The sequence below is a fragment of the Halyomorpha halys genome, unplaced genomic scaffold, assembly GCF_000696795.3.
Source record: "Halyomorpha halys isolate HHAL.00 unplaced genomic scaffold, Hhal_1.1 Scaffold155.1, whole genome shotgun sequence".
Lineage (NCBI taxonomy): Eukaryota > Metazoa > Arthropoda > Insecta > Hemiptera > Pentatomidae > Halyomorpha > Halyomorpha halys.
In genome coordinates this window covers 1,689,844-1,709,290 of record NW_027115270.1, presented here as the reverse complement: position 1 = coordinate 1,709,290, position 19,447 = coordinate 1,689,844, and the positions used below count along the sequence as shown (strand labels likewise).

Below are 19,447 nucleotides of genomic sequence, written 5' to 3'. Positions count from 1 at the left end.
TATATATATATCTGGACTTATGGACTATGACTGTTGGGAACAGCTAAAACTCAAACATCAAACGCATTTTACCCTTTCTGTGCAAAGAATATGTCCAACAATAAGCAATGATCCTCGCTACGTAACCAATAATATCGTACAACACGACCTAAAGATTCCATTTTTATCAGACTTTTTTATATTCAAATCTCCACATTCCATTAGAAACTCACTCATCATCCTAATCAGCAAGTCCCTGTCATTACCCAATTCTACAATCCTCTCCGAAGGTTGAAAAGACAGTAGCTCAGAGACCTATTGTAAATAATTATATTGGAGTTCTGGTGATGAGCAGATTTTTCGGTCAGGCTGAGTGTTATTAAGGAAAACTATAAACGAATATATATTACTATTATTATCTATTCGAATAGGTTACAGGCTATTCCACCCAAGTCTAAAACAACATCGTCAACTAACCCACATGAAAAGAGACGTGACTGGGGCGTAGGTCCCAGAGCGCTCGGTTTCGATTCCCATTTTGATGTTTCTCTTCCTAACTTAGACAGAGAGGAGGGTGAAATAATAAAACACCAGAATGGAGTTCGAGGATGCCAAGTCACCCTTAAAAACACAGGTAAGCAGTCTAAAGATTTGTTCCTTCCTAGAAAATTTGAAAATCGAAAACCATGACCAGTGAGTATTTTTATTAATAATACATGCTTCATTTTTCCAATGCATGGATATGTTGAATTTGACAAATAATTATGTAAGGCATGTTTTATTATAATGAAAATAATGCATGAATAAACGAAATATTTTAAGACTTGTTTAATTTAAGGGAGTGCAAGAAAGACTAAATATCCCCATAGTTTATATATACATTCAAAAATAATTTAAGTATTTCTCTTTAGCAGTATGTATATATAAATTATATAATATATGTATGTAGTAAATTGGTTGAATCCAACATTGCTTCGTATATATTTCTTAATTTATTGTAATGAAAAAATGGAAATGTAGTGTTCATTTAATATTCCAAACAAATATGATGAACATAAACGTGCATTTATGAAAATTTCTTTAAAAAAAAAAAAAAAAAATTCAAATCCTCATGTGAAAAACGATAGTTCTCACTTTTTCCTAAATATTCATACAAGCAATGTTCACCTTGAAACTCAATTAATTAATTGGGATTTAACAGAAACTTTCAGTAGTTATTCTGAGGTTTTGGCAGCTCCATCTAAAAATCCATCAGAAACCCTAGATAATCATTTTTTGAAAAAAAAAAAAGAAGATAATCAATTGTTTTTCACTTTAAATTTCTTAATCAATTTAATCTTCTATAAGCAAATACACTTTGTTTTATTTTACATATTCAAATTCTTAAATTAAAATTAATAAAATTGAAGACAAAAAAAAATAAATGCCATCAGAAGATTTTAGGAGATTCCAACACAAGATTTGTAAATTCTATTCGGTTACCTTTAAATGCATTTATTTGATTATTTCAAAACGAAGCCATAAGTCCCTTAAACAGCTGCAAATACTAAGCTATAAACGTTGCATACATATGAATATCATAAACAGATATTGGTGAACATACGATTACATAAACGCATACCAGAGTTGGCACATCTTATTTCAACCGTCAAAAATATATATGACTCGTACATCAGTCCAAATATTACCATCAATTTCAAATAATAAGCACTTCATTTTCTTTTAATTTCTTTGTAAGCATTTAGTACTAATATTTTATTATTAGTTTTTCTCTCTTTTTTTTTTAAATATATATTGAAAATGTTTGTATACTGAAAAGGCAACTTAACTGAAGAAAGGGATTGCAACAAGGGAATCGTAAATCCTAACTTTGTCCTATATCTATGCGCGGGAATCACTAAAATCAGAAATAATAGGTTAGTAAAGGAGTTAAAAAAAAATCTGTCTAAAACTTTTGCCCAAAAGTGATAAATAAAAAAAGATTAGGGATCAAAAACATATTAAACTTATGATGTGGCATTGTACGTTAGGTTGCAAGAACACCAATTTTTTAATGAGTATAAAAATAATCTTGTTTTCATTTTGAAAAAAATTATTTAAAAAAACAAGTAAAAAAAATGTTTCTTCATTACAAAACACCGATACTTTAATGTTACATGGTAAAAATTTTAAAATTGGAAGAAGCGTTCTAAACAGAACTGTAAATTAAAATAATACATTTTACAGCCCTGTTAGTACCGTATTAGCAGGCAACTTGAGTCTTGGATGTTAACATGAGCCCAACACAAAAAAAAAGGTGTTTGGTTCTCTGGGTTCTACTCTTTCTTTTTTTTTTTTAATTGGGCTCAAGTTAACCTCCGGGGCTAAAGTAGAGCGTGATTACGGAATCATGTTTTATTTATATTTTTTGTATTGTACGAGTAGATTAAATAAAGTTTGAGTTGTAATAAAGATAATTTTTTTTTGTTAAGAAAATCTCAGTTCGTATAAGAACTTAGGATTTATGAATTTAATATATTTTATGGAAATAAGATGAATCAAAAGGGAAGATTTTTTCTTTATAAATAAACCCTTCCCTTTCACATTTTACAGAGCATTTCGTTTAATCCGGGAGTTCTTAAAAACTGGACAGAATTAACGTGGCAAAATTTCTAGTTTGATAGACCATAGTTGATCAATTTACATTTTTAATTAGTTATATCACGTATTCAGTTACTGCCTAAATTTGCAGAAAATCCATTGTGGTTACGCACCGAGGATATAGAGGGTTGTGAGTTGGTGACATGGAATAGAGATAGAGTTATAAATGAAAATTTTAAAGTTTTAGTTAATCCTTCAGAATTTTGTCTTAAAATCCATTGTCGAAAGCTGATGAGTCGGAAAGTTTTATTAAGCCAAATTTTAAGAACCGTGTCGTGGGTGGGAGTTAAGTTTGATGTTAAAGAAAACTTTTAGTAACCTTCTCCATGAATAACACACGGTCCGTATAATGGAGTTTCGACTTTAACTTACAATACAGCACCAGAGCACAACTTTAAAAAGTAGTTAAGGATGCAAAACATCTTTCAGTTTGGTGCCTACTAATCGATATTGGTTGAATTATAAAATATATATATGAGGCAAAAACGTAAAAATAAAAAAATAATCAGGAAATTACTGTTTCTTTAGACATTTTCATTCTAATACAGGAAATTACCTCTTCATATTTCAAGATTAGTCATTTGTTGTTTGGGGATGATATCTGAGATACAAGCTTGTTTAAATATATAAATATAAATAATAATAAAATAGGTAACATAAATATTGTTATATTGTTTATACCTGTGCGTTTTTCGCATAAGTGAGAGTGGCAAAATGGATACTAGACCCATTTTACAACATACTCTACTTCCATTCAAATGTGGGCAGAATTCAACGAGCCATTTTCAAAAAAATAAGTATGCCGAGGAAAATACGTAAGTGAAAATACAGGATAAAAATCTGATAAAATGGGATGAAATAGGTACTGAAATTTCGCAAAGAAGGGTTTGATCGATTATCTCGGAACTATTCGACTTTCATTTCTGTGGTGGTCCCACGAAATGAAAATTTTAATCGCTTTCGATGAATAGAAGGGGAGGTATCCTGTAGATAATTTGTGTGCGTCATAAATGAGTAAAAAGAGGATAAAAAAAAAATAGGCTATTTGTAGATAAGAAAATAAATTTGTTCCTTGACGTCTAAAACTTAAAATCTCAGAAAAATTGTTTGATTCTGATCATAAGAGTTTTTTATTCCGTGAGTGAATAATAAAAACAATGCTTCTCTACCTTTACTTTTTAGTAGGTATGTACGAAAAATTAAATTCCCATTAATACAAAATTCTATTAATGAATCCTAACTATTAATTTTAATGCGTAGTATTGTCACTGATTGAATCATCAATATAACTATCGAATTGTAGATTGCGAACTATAACTAAATGTAATACTAAAATTCTATAACAATAAAAATTAGTAAAATTGTTTGTTAAAAACGTCTTTCTAGTACATACGAAATTAAAATTTCCTCACCCTTTGTATTTGATGGGTAAGTGTACCTACATTGTAGGCTTCAAGAAAAACTTTTTTTCTTGGTCCCTGTGTTGGCAAGCAGTAAACTTATTCCATTTTCTTCTACTGTCTAATTACATTTTAATAATACTCAATGAATGTAAAGAAACATTTTCACACGGATTTTACGTTTTAAAGATCAAGGAACAAAGTGTTTTCGTGTCAGACTGCTGTGGGATCATTATCAATTTTTAAAGTTCTTTACCTCGGAGGTCGGACATTATGAGAAAGTGGAGAATGATATTTTTTAATTTTTTATTTACTATTTATGAATCTATTTTGAGGGTAAACTATTGCCTCCATATTAAGGGCAAAAGGAGTGGAATTTATTCCTATGACTGAAGCTAACGTTAGAGATTGGAAATGGACCAGATGTATGATTAACACATCTGGGGTAATTACCCAGTCACATTTGTGTTCGGACATGAACGATAATCATATTTTGGTGAAATTTTCAGATTGAGGGAACTGGGATCCAGATTGTTCTATTTGATGAATATTAAATTCCATCTACAACAATATATATATACATACATATATATTAAATTCCATCACTTGTTTTACAAGTGTTCTCTTTGACATGGCTATATTCGGCTTGGTCGATTTAGCTCAAAGTTTGGAGTTAGTGTAGAAATGAACATATGAAAATTGATCGACAACTTTTGCTTAACAATTCGAAAAATTTATTTTCTGGATACACCAATGTTTCAACAAATTGGCTTCCTGTAGATTTTGTCCTCAATCGAAAAATAAAGAGCAACTCTTGGAAAAAAGTTTTTGTTTTTTTTCGGCTGGCTTTACAAACCTTGTAGATTTTTGGTCGCTTGGACTAGGCTCCTCTACGCCTGCTGTCTTGTGATACTGCTTTCCAATTTGCTGCATGCGGATCTTTTGCATAGTTGTCGATTCGTTCTATCCATCTGGGGTTTTGGCTCTCTTGTGTTCTCTTGCTAACTATACTGGCATTCATTGTTGAGTAAAGTTGTCCTAATGGATAATTTCGAGCCACATGCTCCCCTCTCCACCTTTATCTCCTTTCTTCATGGCATGAGACACTGACTTACCAGTCTCTGCAAGCAGTTCTCTGTTAGTTCTTCTCCTCCAAATGTTAGTGCATTGAAACCATGTCGCTTCTGGAATTTTACTGAGGATACTCCGTTCAAATCTCTTGATTCTGCTTTCTAGGATTGTAATTTTCACATGGTTGTAAAATAAATAAGAGAATATAAAAAAAAAATAAGAATGAAAATATTGAGGATATATTGACTATACGGACATTAAAAATATTAGAACTATAATAAAATTATAAGAGAATATTAAGAAATGATACTTTGCGTTTTGAATTTTTTTTTAATTAAACTAAACTTCGATAAAGAAAGAAAACATAAAATAACAGGATAATCAAAAGCCTTACTCATTTTAATATCGAGTATTTACAAAGTGATAAAAGGAATAAAATTAAAAAAAAAAAAACTTATTATAATATTAACTGCTAATATCATCACTCAAGAAATTAATATTGATTTTAAAAGTTCTTCACGAATGAAAAACTCACACGAATCAATATGTATATTACTTTATCAAGTCATAATGAACCCGTGAGTATAATTTGAGTCTGTTAGGAACCAAGTTCAATAATGATATCGAACCACGAGATTGTCATGAGATATAGAATTATAAATTATTATATATATATAATTAATAACTTATAACTTATAACTATTTTCCAAATGTTTTAGAACATAACAAATCAAGTATAGTAATTAGTTTAAAAAAACTGCATATCAGTAACCAAGAAATAATTGAACTTCAATAGTCCATATATAGATCTAGAAATATCATTACTATTTATTCGTTTGAAAATCGAAATTATATTTTCAATTTGTTTTTTTTTTAATCTTTTTTTGATAAAGTTGAAGATTTGAATTTCAAACACGTTTTTACCGTTCCTGCCCACTGTGCGACTTGATCACCACATAGATGTTTCCCTAATGAATGTCAAGATACCAAATTTATAGAGGAGGGGCATGCTCTGAAAATGTCCCAGGACATCAGAGTCTTAACTACCGTTGATATAATAGAAAATAATTTTTCTACCCAAAGAAAACTCTCAAACTCGGGAACTGAGCAGCCACACTCTTAAGTTCGTTAAATGTTCGGAAAATCAATTTTCTTCCTCCATCGTGAGCTTTCGTTCTGCTCTAAGTGAGACTTATTTATATGTCTGCATTTATTTTAGTCAGTCCCAAAAATTACTTCATTAAACTACTTCATGAACCTTTTATAAGTTAAGTATATTTTTATAAATATTTAAATGCCGCCCCGATTTACTGAATACTTGCTTGAACATATTTTTAATAGTACGAAAGTATTGATTGATTATTAGATTTTTCACTTAATGATTTTATTCTCATTAAAAAATCAACTAAATAACTCTTTTTTTAGAATTAATTTGTGAATTATATATTTATAATTAATATGAATAATTAATTACAGTTGCTCTTTCACAAAATTAGTTGTTTCATTCATTCACACTTGATGGTTATGCAATCTGCCCACACACGGCGGTCTTCTATTAAACATCTTATTCATGTAGATAATTAAATTCCAGAATTTAAATTATTGTTTTATTTATTGTTGTTTAATATTCTTGCGATGTTAAACTTGGTTATGTCTGTATTGTCTGTTATAACTTGGGTGAAATACTGTCTTGAATATTGCTTAATCCTCATTTGCGTCATTCTTACGTAATCGCTTTTAGTCTTTCTGTTTCGAATTCGTTTTCTCTCTAATTGTACTTTTTTAAAGAGATCATAAATGTGTGTTTGGAAAATTTTAATAAACAAAATTGTTATGATATCATGTTTTATAATAATAATTTTTTCCGATTTTTACATCAAATTTGTAAATTAAACAATTACTTGGCTATGATTGTTACATGTCTATTAACATAATATATAATGATACATCTTATTGGGATCCAAGACTGATTTACTTAAATAATTAGACCTTTCTATAATTCAGAGCGTTAAAATTACTCCAGCCTTACTACGATAATGTGGTTTTCAGTCATGATGATTTTTTTAACTGGTAAAAATTTGAGTGGATAATATTAAAGAACGGAAACTGCAAAAGAAGCCAAATTAATTAATTGTTACAATACTTTTATAAGTATAGTAAAACCCCGCTTATACGTACTAGTCAGGACCAAGATATGGCCGGTTAAGCTGAAGATCTGGTTAGTCCAAAATTTAAAAAAGAAAAAAATATTTATTTAGCTTGTATATTAGATAAACATTAACCAATCGTTCACAGGTATATTTATATATGATAAAGTTAAATTTATTAGACCAAGTTATCATAACTTTAAATACAAATTTTTGAAGATACATAATTTCATTTAAGGTTAAAATTATGGTTCTATTTTAAACAGTAACCACAAAGCAAATTTTGTTTTTTTTTACTGAATATTGTATTTTCTCGCTGATTTTAATGAAAATACTAGTAAAAAGATTTGAGTCCAACTGATCGGAAAAACAAAGTACACTAAACAAGTAAAACTTTCTTACTAAATCCAATTATTAAACACTTTTTATATAAAACATTTTTGCGTAAATAATTTATTCAAATTTTTTTTTTCATTTTACTGTAAAATTAATAAAACGTAAGGATTTTGTTTTAGAAATTAGTTATCAATTTATTAGTACATAATCATATGCGTTTTTGTTGTGTCTGGCATTGTATATATAAATAGTATTGAAGTTTATTTTTATTTTTAGTATACATTTTATTTTGTTGAGCGCAACATCAACAAAACAAACATCCCATAAATGCAGACTAAAGGCAGCACAAATTTCGATCGTACCTGTAATATTACCTCCTATATTCTTCAATGTGTGTTGAAATATCTTGGAGTGATGTAATATCACTAGTTGATTTGTCTCATTTAGCTGTTGATGTGAGTTGTGTGATGTTTACATTTATCAGATCGTCTATTTCCCTTTCTGATGATGCCTTCGTTGACAAAACTTTAACTGGTTTGTTGCTTATACAGTTGAGCCTTCGGTTTTAAAATCCCAGTTATATTCCAATGTGTAGAATGGCTAGTTATTAAAATGGTATTTGAGGGGCTTAAGTCATTACCTTAGTTAAAATCCAGACTTTTCGAATCACTATCGTAGTTGTTAAAAAGCCTGGTCCATTCTGAGGACGATGTGTCAGAGCTAGAATGGTAAAGATTGCGGCTGGTTCCATTGGTCTCATTAATTTTAGCGCTCCTATCCCAGAGCCACTCAGCTAGATTACCTCTCTCGCTCCTTCTGTCACTGTTCTTTTCTTGAAAGAACACAACTGCCAGGCCTCTGATCTATGGTCCTGTTGTTTTACGGATTCACGAGGATGTTGTAAATGTGATGAGGTTTTAGCTAGGGAAGGCACGTAAAATGATTCTGGATTGGAAAAAAGTAACGTTTTTCTACTTATGTTGTATTGAAGACGGCAATTTTATCGTACGATTCTTGTTTGTTAACCGTTTATAATATATAACTCATGTACTAAAACGATGAAAAGTGGTAATAAATGAGAATAAAATACTGGGAATGAAATTCACAATTATTTAAGTCTAAATTAATGGGCGCCATTTAAATTATCATAAAATGTTCAATCTTATTTATATTTGGGAGTACAGTATTTTTTTTTTTTTTTATAAGTAAATCCATAAATTATAATATGTTTCATTGCATTACTTATTACGAATTTTTTAGTACATAGTGGGCATTTTTTGTAAAATATGACGCTCTACACTGTTCAAAATTAAATCCAACCTTAAGATATATTTCGGGAGTTGAAAGTTTAGAAATTCGGTAATTTTTTTTCAAAACAATCAATAATTTAAAAATTATAATAAAGACCATCTGTTTCACACGACTCGTTCCGTTTAAGCAAAATATTACAAAAGAATAAATTAATGTTTTTCCATCACTTTCCTTTCCGTTTAAATACCATTATGGTACATTCATTTACAAATTTGAATATTTAGATAAACAGAAGGTATAGTATGAATCAAGCTTTAAGGTGACCCGTGGTTGAATACGTAATCGAAGAACAAGTTGATAATAAATAAATAGTTAAATAGGCAGTTGGAAATCATTTACGACCCTAAGGATCAGATTTACCACACGATAATTCGGAATCGAGTCGATAAACTAACACCTACTAGGCCAGTCCTTGTTTTAATATCCAAACATAAAAATTCCTTACCCATGTCTAACACGTCTTTAGTATCATGGCACTAATGTTTTCAGGATATAACGGGATGGTTACGAAAATAATCTTTCAAATCGCAGTAAATAACAAATACGTCAAAATATTTCGCCAATTTGGACAAATAATAATAATAATAATAATAAGATAACCTAAATGCTGAACGGAGACAGTAAATCTCACGTCAACTTTATGTTATGAATTCTAAGATTTAGGTCCTATTACAATTTGGTTAGTCATTTCTAGACTTCTGATATGGGAGGGGCTGCTTATCGTATAAATTAATTTGTCCCTTCAATTCTGGTTAGAATAGGTTGGTTACCTGAAGGACAACTGTGATTCTCCCGCATGTTGGTAATGACCAGGTATGAACTAAAAAAAAAATTACCATTCTGTGACAGATGCGAATCTTTACCAAATATTCACCATGACTTATATTCGGTTATTCAGTTTTATACAGTATCTTAAAATAAATCCGGTGTATATTATTCAGAAATATTAATTTTTTATTTTCCTCAACTGCTTTTGAATTATGTTTTTTTAATATTTTATACATCAAGATTTATTAGGTTCGTATTATTAGATTAATTTTAGGCTGAACAATTTGAAATTTAACTAAGAATTACTAAGAAGTAAATAACAGTATAATTTATTCACTTGACGCCATATGTATAAGCATTCCTATGGACAAACTTACATATCTATATTTTACTTTAACAAAACAATCGTTTTATAAATGCTCCTTAATGTTTTCACTTGCTAAAGTAGCAATAATTCCTACGAAATTCCTAAAAATAAAAGTAGTATTTATAAAACAAAAAAAAAACTGTAAAGGAAAACTAAAGATACTGGATAAAGGAGACCTTTAGTAAGGTGTTCCTTAAGAATTTTTATAAATACACCACTAATGTTTTTGCCTTATTTTGTATATTTTTAATATGTAGTATTCAGTCTATTTTTTTCACTGCTCCTAATGTTGTGTTGCTGTTCCAGCTCAAAGAGAGGACTGGACCTAGGACTCAGCCGCGGGTTCTCGGGCTCGCAGGCCGCCAAGCACCTGATGGGCCTCGCAGCGGCAAACTACGCTGGCGGCCCAGGAAGGAGGCGACGCCAAGCCTAAGCACCCAACTCCTCAAGACATCCTTCTTCTTATTACTGTCACAAGCCCGCTCTGAATGAAGGATTGAAGAGATCACTTAGTTCTCCCACAGTCAATTCTAAACCCCTTGGGGATGAGCCATGACTCAATCCTACTAAATTAAGTTCAGTTATAATTTTGTTCATGCATTTTTGAGCTGGATGTTCTATAGAAAGAAAGTACAAAATATCATCCCAAAAGACTAATATGAACATTCTTTGTGTAGTATTAAGAACCAATCAGCTAAAAAAAAAATTATTTTTATATACCTTTAAGTTCTTGGCCACTTCAAACCTTCAAACAGAGCATGATTTATATTCTATACAATTATTGAAAAAATATATATGTTTAGATTAATATGTGTAGTAAATAAACAATTCGTTACTGTAGATATGTAATAGTGGACTTGCTAAGCCAAATTTATGGAAAACCTTAAATTGTACGATGGTCAATATTGTAAATTTATGTTCCTAATAGATATCTCTCTGGGAGTAGCCGTTGTAATCAATTTTTTTCCCGTATGTTCAATGTACAATAAATTATGTTCTTATGTGTGTGCCGAGGTGGATTATTTTCAAACCTGAAACCTTATAAAGTATAGTTTCCATTATCAAGGTAAATTCAAAAAGGTAAGAAAGTACAGAATAACTATTTTTTGTATTATTCCTTTATTACCATATCGGCCCTGGTTGGCCTTACAAGTTTATTGTAACAGTTTGTAAGTTATTTTTTAACAGTTGGTAGTAAGAGGCACCCCTAACTATTTGCATTGATATAGCCATGAATTATAATAATTAAAAATAGTAAAGATCAATTAGTAAAAATAATAAAATCATGATATTGAAGAAAATAACTAACTATTCAAAAAATATTTATATAATAAATAAATAAATAAATGACTTGTGCTAAAGAGTAATTAAAGAAGAAGAAAAGAAAAAATAGTGATAATAATACAAATAAATCAATGAAGAGTTTATAACAGGATTTCTTGGATCAGTCCGGGCTTCAATCTTCGAGATGTAGTTGGATTGCCAGAGTTGTGTACCAATATCTACCAATCTTGGAGTGGAATTTCTTAAATCGTTTTATGATGTAATCATCTATAGATCCCTCTTGCAGTTTAGGATGCAATTAGCTGTTTCGTACAAACCAGGGGGATCCACTGGGATTCTCAAAAGCTTGTTTTGGAATGATTGTAATTTTTTTTTTACTAGATACTATTCCTCACACTTCACAACCATTAGTAAGTAGCATTAGTAATGGCCTAAGTATTCTTTTATAAATGAAAACAGTTGTATTTGGATTTAAAGACTAAATAATGATACTTTGTTACTGAAATTCATATTAATTAAAATACATGAATAAATTTCATAGTATAATAATAATTATACAATCTGCCGCAATAAAGGAAATGTGAATAAAATACAAAATAAAATATATCGGGGTGTATTGACCAGTAAACATTTCAGACTATTTTTATGTTATTTTATTTTCTGAAAATTGGCAAGGATCGATTAAGCCCAGACACACATTTTGCTTAAGACAGACAGACATAAAAACAGAAACAGAACCATGTTTATTCCTTAGTGTCTTAAATAGGAAATGCGAAAGAGAATGAGAGAAAGAGGGAGTGGTAGTTAATGTTAATGTTTAATCATTAAATGCTATAACTATTTTTTTTATCTACCATAATAAACTTATGAAAAATGAGGCATGCACAAAGTTTGATTATTTTCATAACATTTTTGAATCATATAAGTTAATGATAAATCAATTAAAACAGTTGACAAAATGATTGTTATATAAATAAGAAAACTGCAACAATGAATGAAAATAAAAAATATAGAAAGAATGAATCAATAATAAGAAAAAAAGGAATAGTAGCAGTTTCAGTTCAAACTTATAACCCATAATAACATCCAATTTTTTTTTTTAATAAGTAACATTTAACATTTTTTAAAAAATTATTGAAAAATAAAACCAAATAAATGCTGTCAGAAAATTTAAACTACATATTAAACTTACTCATATAACATAATATTGGGCACTGCTAACGTCAACACTATAATGAAAAAAAGAGTTGATGAAAAAGGTAAGTGAAGTAAATTTATTTTATAAATATTTTTTTTATATCAATGCTAAAAATTAGTGAATTCAAATATTAAATTAATGATTATGATAAAACTCTTTTGATTCATCAGATACTACTTGTCTATAAGTAGTAATGAGTAATAAAATACTCTTACTGCCCATAGATCATTAAATAAACATGATTGTGTCAGTAAGTAAAAGTTAAATTTGTAATTAAGTGTGAGTAAGTTAGTTATTAAGGAACTTATTTCAATTTATAAGATATAATTAATGTGCTGCATTTTGATGCTGAAGGAGTCAGTTTCAAATCATGTTTTGGCAGTCTAAATTTGCTCTTGACATATTATCAAACTGCAAACCCATCAACTTTGTCAAAGTGGAACAGTATTTAGATAGATGCGTCCTGGTTTCACCCGGAATTTCGATTAAGATTAAGATTCGGTGTTTTCCGAATGTTTGTGATTTTTTGCGTTAGTTCTGGTCCAGGTTTGGGATTCAGTGAGAAGTGGGTGGTAAAATCTTTGAAATTCAGCAGTTTTTTAGTGGTCCTCCATAATGATTTGTCAGTAGTTGTAAGATTTTCAGTAAAGTTAATTAAATTTTGAATTTTGTGTTTTCTGATTTCTACTTTTAGTTTGTTAGTCAATTTCAAAAATTAAGTCATATTATTCTTTCATGATAAATTTTCCTGGCCCAAAAAAAACACGAAAGTAAAATTTTTTTTTTAATATTTATTTATTGCTATTTACAACTGTGCATTGTAATACATTTAGTAAATCTAATCTAAGTTAAATTGGAGTGCTACAGGCGTGTAGAGAAACTATCCATTGGTAGCACTCTAATGAGATTTTACATTAGCTGGTCTCGTGGCCATCTTATTTTCAGGCGCCTCGGAAGATTGTCAGGAATGGAAGAGGATGTAAGATTAGAAACTAGGGGATATGAGTGGTTAGAGAGTTTATAATGGAAGGAGTGATACTTGGTTCAGGCTAGATCGGTTACATGGGGAACATTAAGGTCTTTATGTATGATTTCATTTGTGACAAAGTAAGGAGCATTGAGGATTCTACGAAGGATTTTGGATTGTAAGGATTGAATACGAGAGGAATTCGAAGGTTTGGTGGAGCCCCAAAGCTCAACTCTATATGTCCAGATTGGCCTTATTACAGTCATGTAGATCAGTCTTTTGTAATGTAATTATACTTGTTCTTATTGATGATGTGAGGTTTTCAATAGCTTCATCAATGTCTTGTTTCGTCTTCAGTCGAATGTTTAAGTCCAGTTCACATTTAAATTTGTCCCAGTCAACTCTTCCTGTTATCAATGAAGGGGCGGAGGGCTTTGATACCTTTGTACCATGAATGTAAAAAAAGCAAACTGGACTATGATCTGATGATAGGTCGTCCAGTGATTCAACTGTGGTTTGAGAGGGAGAAATATGAGAGGTGATAAATATATCAAAGATATCTGGGCGCTTTTAGGCCCATAATATATAGGCCAATAAGTCGGATTTTTGGGAGAGAGAATGGAATAGGTATTGGAGGTGGAAACACGGGATAGGATGTTACCAGGGGAGTTGGTATCTCCATCGTTGGTGCTTAGCATTATAGTCTCCTCCAGCAATGAAGCGCGGTTCGAGGGTTCAGAATAAGGAATCAAGGAGGTTATACAAAAGGTTATTACCAGGAGGACAGTATACAGCTGAAAAGGTAACATGGAAAGGGCGAGTTGAAATGGTAACCGAGGTTAATTGAATTACATCAGTTGGATTGGAAGGAATAAGGGAATGGGATAAGGATTTGTGGATAATGATACAAGAACCAGCATGGGAAATGTTGTCTGGATGGACAAATAGTTTAAATTTATAAATATATATATTTGGATAATTGCCTTCAGCAATTATTAGGCATCCCGATCGACAGTTTACATAGCATTATTAATAATAATTTAATTCTAAGTCCTAGCAGTTTACATTATTATTATAATAATAAACGTTCGTAAATTTTTAGTGATTCTCAGTATAATTTTTAATTTTTGTTTAAATGCGTTCTAGCTTGTCTAAAGTAGTACAGTTGAACGTTATTATTTGATAAAACAAATATCATAGCTATGAATTATTATTTAAATTTAAAATGCTACACAATGCATCTAAAAATAAACTGTTTCTGTGACCATAGAAAGTGGGAAAAGAAATAACAGAAATGCAAATGGAAAATAACTTTCTTTTTTTTTTTTATCCCGCATAGGTACTCCATATTTTTTCTACCCGTCCCAGGGGATTGGGGCACTCAGGTTTACCATATATTGACCTTTCCTATACCTCTCTTAATTGGAAATTCAAACAAGCAAATCCAACTTCTACTCAATGACATTTTTAGCTCGTGCCCGAAAATCAGAATATAGAATATGAGGAATGAAATTATTTTTGTAAATTTTCAACCAAATAAACTTTAATATATGCACGAGTGTGTACAGATAAAGCCATATATATAAATAAACAGAAGCTTATTGATTGTTGCAGCTTGGGCTGGTTTGAGAGAGTAAAAAACAGGTTTTCAATAAAACTTTTATAATGTGTTAAAGTAATAAATAAAAAAAAAATTAACAATAAACAATACGATTTATTCTATACGGACTAATTTAACTATGATTAACATAGATATATAAAATCATTTTTGGCCAAAACACTATTTGTTACTAATAATAAATATATGATTAACGAGTATATATGCGCCGGCACTATATCACTTTAGAAATATAATACACACTACCGCCCTCCATGGTAGCCTTACTTATCTGACTTTTCAAACTGACAATTACAGCGAGTAGGTTGGTCGATGAACAACATGTCACAATCTCACAAGAGATCATAACACTAAAAAAAAGGCTATCCTTCCCTGACAGACCCGCCCCGCTAAACCCCCGGAGAGCGAGGGTCCTATATCACTTTTGATATATTAGCTTAAAACGGGAAGGAGAGACTTTAAGATAGAGCAATTTTTAAAAAGCGCCTGAAATTGAAAAACGGCATCTCAAATCCATAAAAAATAATAGGTTGCAATAGTCGATTTATCCCAATTTTTTTGAGTTGGGACAATTTCCTAAAGAAAAAACAATGTCTTAATAAATGTTATCTAAAATGTTTGGACTTACCAAATTCTAATTTTTTTTTTTTTTTGGGTAGTAATTTCATAGATCTCCAATCTATTCTTTTTTTTAAAAGTAATAACATCGGTTTTAAGTCATGGTAAGTGACTTCAGATTGAATGTGAAAACCTGTTATTAGCAAACATTTTAACATTGTAAAAATTTTCATTTTGTTAGAGACCATGCTTTACGACAGGATGCCTCATATATTATGTTTAACTACGAAATAATGATAATAATAAATAAAGTTTAAAAAACTACAAGGCAAACTATTTTCTTTTGCTAAATCATGGTCAATACAGCTTCTTTTCGTATTGAATTAAACTTTTAGTCATCTCTTTCTGTTCTTTTCTAGCGCAATTGGTTTATTCTGGAATTTCCAATTGATATTTTTAATAAAAACCCTTCATAGAAATTCAATTTGTAAAATAATTTCATATATATGATTTTTGCGATAGCTAAAAATCACAATAAATTTATTTTGACGATTTACATGTAAATGCTACAGAAAATCGAATAAAAAGGGGTTTGGAAATTTGTTCCTTTGAAGAATCTTCATCACAAGTAAAGACATCTATGACATCATCATAAAAGGCATTTTTAGACACTGATAAAGTCAGTTTATGATTTAATTCAATTTGCCCTCCAGGATAAAATAAGTTGAGCATGAATTCACCAAGGTCATTCTCATCTGTGAATTTACTTCTTCACTATCTCCTAATATACCTCAACAATGTGCTTATTACGTTTCAAAACTCTATAAAAAACGTAGGAGTCAGACTCGATCAATAACTTACATTGAGTAGCAATATTTCCCAAAAAGTCCAAAACATCTCGATTCCCCAACAGCTCACAAGTCTGTGATTCATTTCCTCAATGTACACGTTATCTTCTAGTATCTCCCTATATTCTCTCCAACTTTGGCTAAATATGCTTAGTGTATAGAGGATAGTCTGGAACACGAGATGAGCCTGAACAGATCAATGGACTTCTTTATATGATTCCCATATTTCCAGACGTTCTCATATCTCACTTTTATTCCGACCAAAGTTTTTCCAATACCCAAAGATAATAACTTCTTGGTGTATTCATCCACACCGATTTGTACATCCCTTTCCATAGAACTACTTTCTTTAAAATAATCCTTTATCGTTCGAGCTACTTCATTTTGCAATGCCTATCTTATTCGTAAGGCTTCCTCCTTATCATCATTTAAACTACCTTATCAGTCTTTCTTATACTTATATTTAGTTTATATCTATGTAAGCTTGCATAAATGCGTATCTTATTTTATCTCAAGTTATTATTGTTTTATTCAGCTTCAAATAAGGTAGCCATACAAATGCTGCTCAAATTCTTCAAATTGCAATTCATTTACTCTTCTGGAAAGAGTGTCACAGAATAAAGGTCGATTTTTTATTCAGTGTGACCTATTCCAGTAATTGTCCGCATACCACATTACAACAGTTTAATAGTGGAAAAATGAGTGATGGTACGCATAATATACATCTAGGTTGTGAAACATGAATTATCTATGGTGAACAAGAATTATTTAAGATCATATACTTATTCGGGTAATATAGGGTTTCCAGTTAATTACATCCATACAGGAATAACTGCCTTATTATTAGACTAGCATGGAAAATTGGTTATTTAGTTCAAAAAACCGAAAAAAGTCGTCTCAAAGATTCAGTGCTACTTTCTTTTATAGAGTTGAGTTAGGGATATAGTTGATATTATATAGTAGGGGTCTAAATTATTCCTTCCTTGAATCCTAGTTTTATGAAGGAAGGTAATATTGCTGAAGGCTGGGGAAATTCTCGGGCGGAGATAGCCCCTGGTTATTCACCACAAGTGGCCCCTGATCTCTATCCCAGTCCTGGCCAACTTTAAACGAACTTTAATAATTCATGAGGGTTTTCATGGACAGCCCTATTTTCCATGTGGCTCAAGGAATCATAACGTAATAACTATATCAAATATTTATGTGATGTAATAAGATGTTAATTATTTTTTTAATTGGGCAACAGGATGGCCTTTTCCATGCTGTTTTTCAATTTCAGTGCTTTTTAAATATTGCTCGATTAAACTATCTTAAAGCCTCCTTTTCTGGTTTTAAGCAAATAATTCAAAAAGTGATGTAGGACCGTCGCTCTCTTGGGGTCTTAGTGGGGCGGGCCGATCTGAAAGAATGTTCTTTTATTTGTATTATGATCGGAGATTCTGACACGTCCTATATCGACCAAACTACTGGCTATAATAGTATAACTATATTTTTAGTTTTTCGAAGGGGAGGAGGACGACACCTTTTATCAATTTAATAATCGTTGATGGGGTTTTCAATGTTACTAGTATAAATATTTTATTAAATATCCAGGATTATGAATTAATTCTACACTCCTAATTATTTATTTAACTTGATAGTTTCCTCCCTAAAAAAAAAAAAAATTATATCCACTCTTTTCTATACATATTTGTTTTATTAAACATTTCATTTACGGTTGAAGTTATTTACTATTAGCAATCGTTTGTAGGAGATTCATATGTGTATTCATATATTTAGTGGTAGATTTTTTTGATTTTCTGCCACCTTATTAGAATTTAAGAATTGATTTTATACGATACATAGGAATAATATCTTTAAATAAGATTAAGATATAAATATGTCATCAACTATAAATATATCAAAACTGTATTGCCAATATGTCAAGTAAGGCTTTGTATAATGATCCGTTCACTCAGTAAAGATTACAACTAATGGGGAAAATCGGATCATACCCTTCCGCATTGCCTTTATCAATAATCACTAAATATACTATTCATGACAGAATATATAAATAAAAAATAAACAATACTAATCAGGTTATTGGTAATAATTGTGATCTTTTCACGTCATTACAGAAGATTATCTCATCAGCTAATTGTAACGATAAACAGATACAGATAAGCTCATAGGTTGAAAACAAATTATTTATTAAATTAAATAACAAATATCATAATTATAACAAATTTTACGAAGGTATGGAATGTTTGTAAATTATAACAAAATTTATCCTCATATTTGAAAATTTCTACTCGCCTTTTACGGTCTATAATTCAAGGAACAAATTTATCTGTAACTTTATGTTGGAACATAATTGATCAAATTGCTGATCTGTTATTGATGGGATTTTTAGGGACAGGGCGAATCCCATGTCAATTTCATCAAATTACATTCCTTTTTTCCTTTATTTCTTTTATACACAGGTTGGAAATGGTACCTAGCTGGTCCCACATCGGTTTTATCAGTTCCTGCATGTTTAGCACATTTTTCTTGGAATACATTTAAAAAGCTCTATTTTAGTTCACTTATACTTACCCGTATCAAAAACGCTCATATAGATGAATTTATATTTCAAAACAGTGTGTGACCAGGTATCAAATCAGGTATGACATGCAGACAAAAGAACTTACTTTAAATTCGCTTCTTCATTCCAACAAATCCCATCAAATCACATTTACCCTTCGTCGTAAACCTACCGACTGCCTTACAGTTTCATTTAATGATGTTGCTCTAACCCCTGTCGAACAGATCTGCTACCTTGGACTACATTTGGACAAACGATTAACCTGGAATCCTCACACCAGACTGAAAAGACAGGAAACTGCACGTCAATTTCGACTATTACAGCACTTACTAGACAAACGGTCTAGACTTCCAACACATTACAAAAGACTGATCTACATGACTGTAATAAGG

General features: G+C 30.5%; 1 protein-coding gene and 1 long non-coding RNA gene across 3 annotated transcripts in view; one reads left to right on the top strand and one right to left on the bottom strand.

Moving 5' to 3' along the window:
* Positions 1-11,026, top strand: part of Dh31 (diuretic hormone class 2) — a 322,542-nt gene extending 311,516 nt beyond the window's left edge. For both annotated transcript variants that reach the window (XM_014417396.2, XM_067052348.1), the window contains one exon: positions 10,326-11,026. In XM_014417396.2, the coding sequence (XP_014272882.1) occupies positions 10,326-10,452 (127 nt within the window). In that variant the 3' untranslated portion in view covers positions 10,453-11,026. The remainder of the gene's footprint in view (positions 1-10,325) is intronic.
* LOC136796999 (uncharacterized) overlaps positions 1-19,447 on the bottom strand; it is a 531,363-nt gene that overhangs the window by 363,453 nt on the left and 148,463 nt on the right. The window lies entirely within an intron of this gene.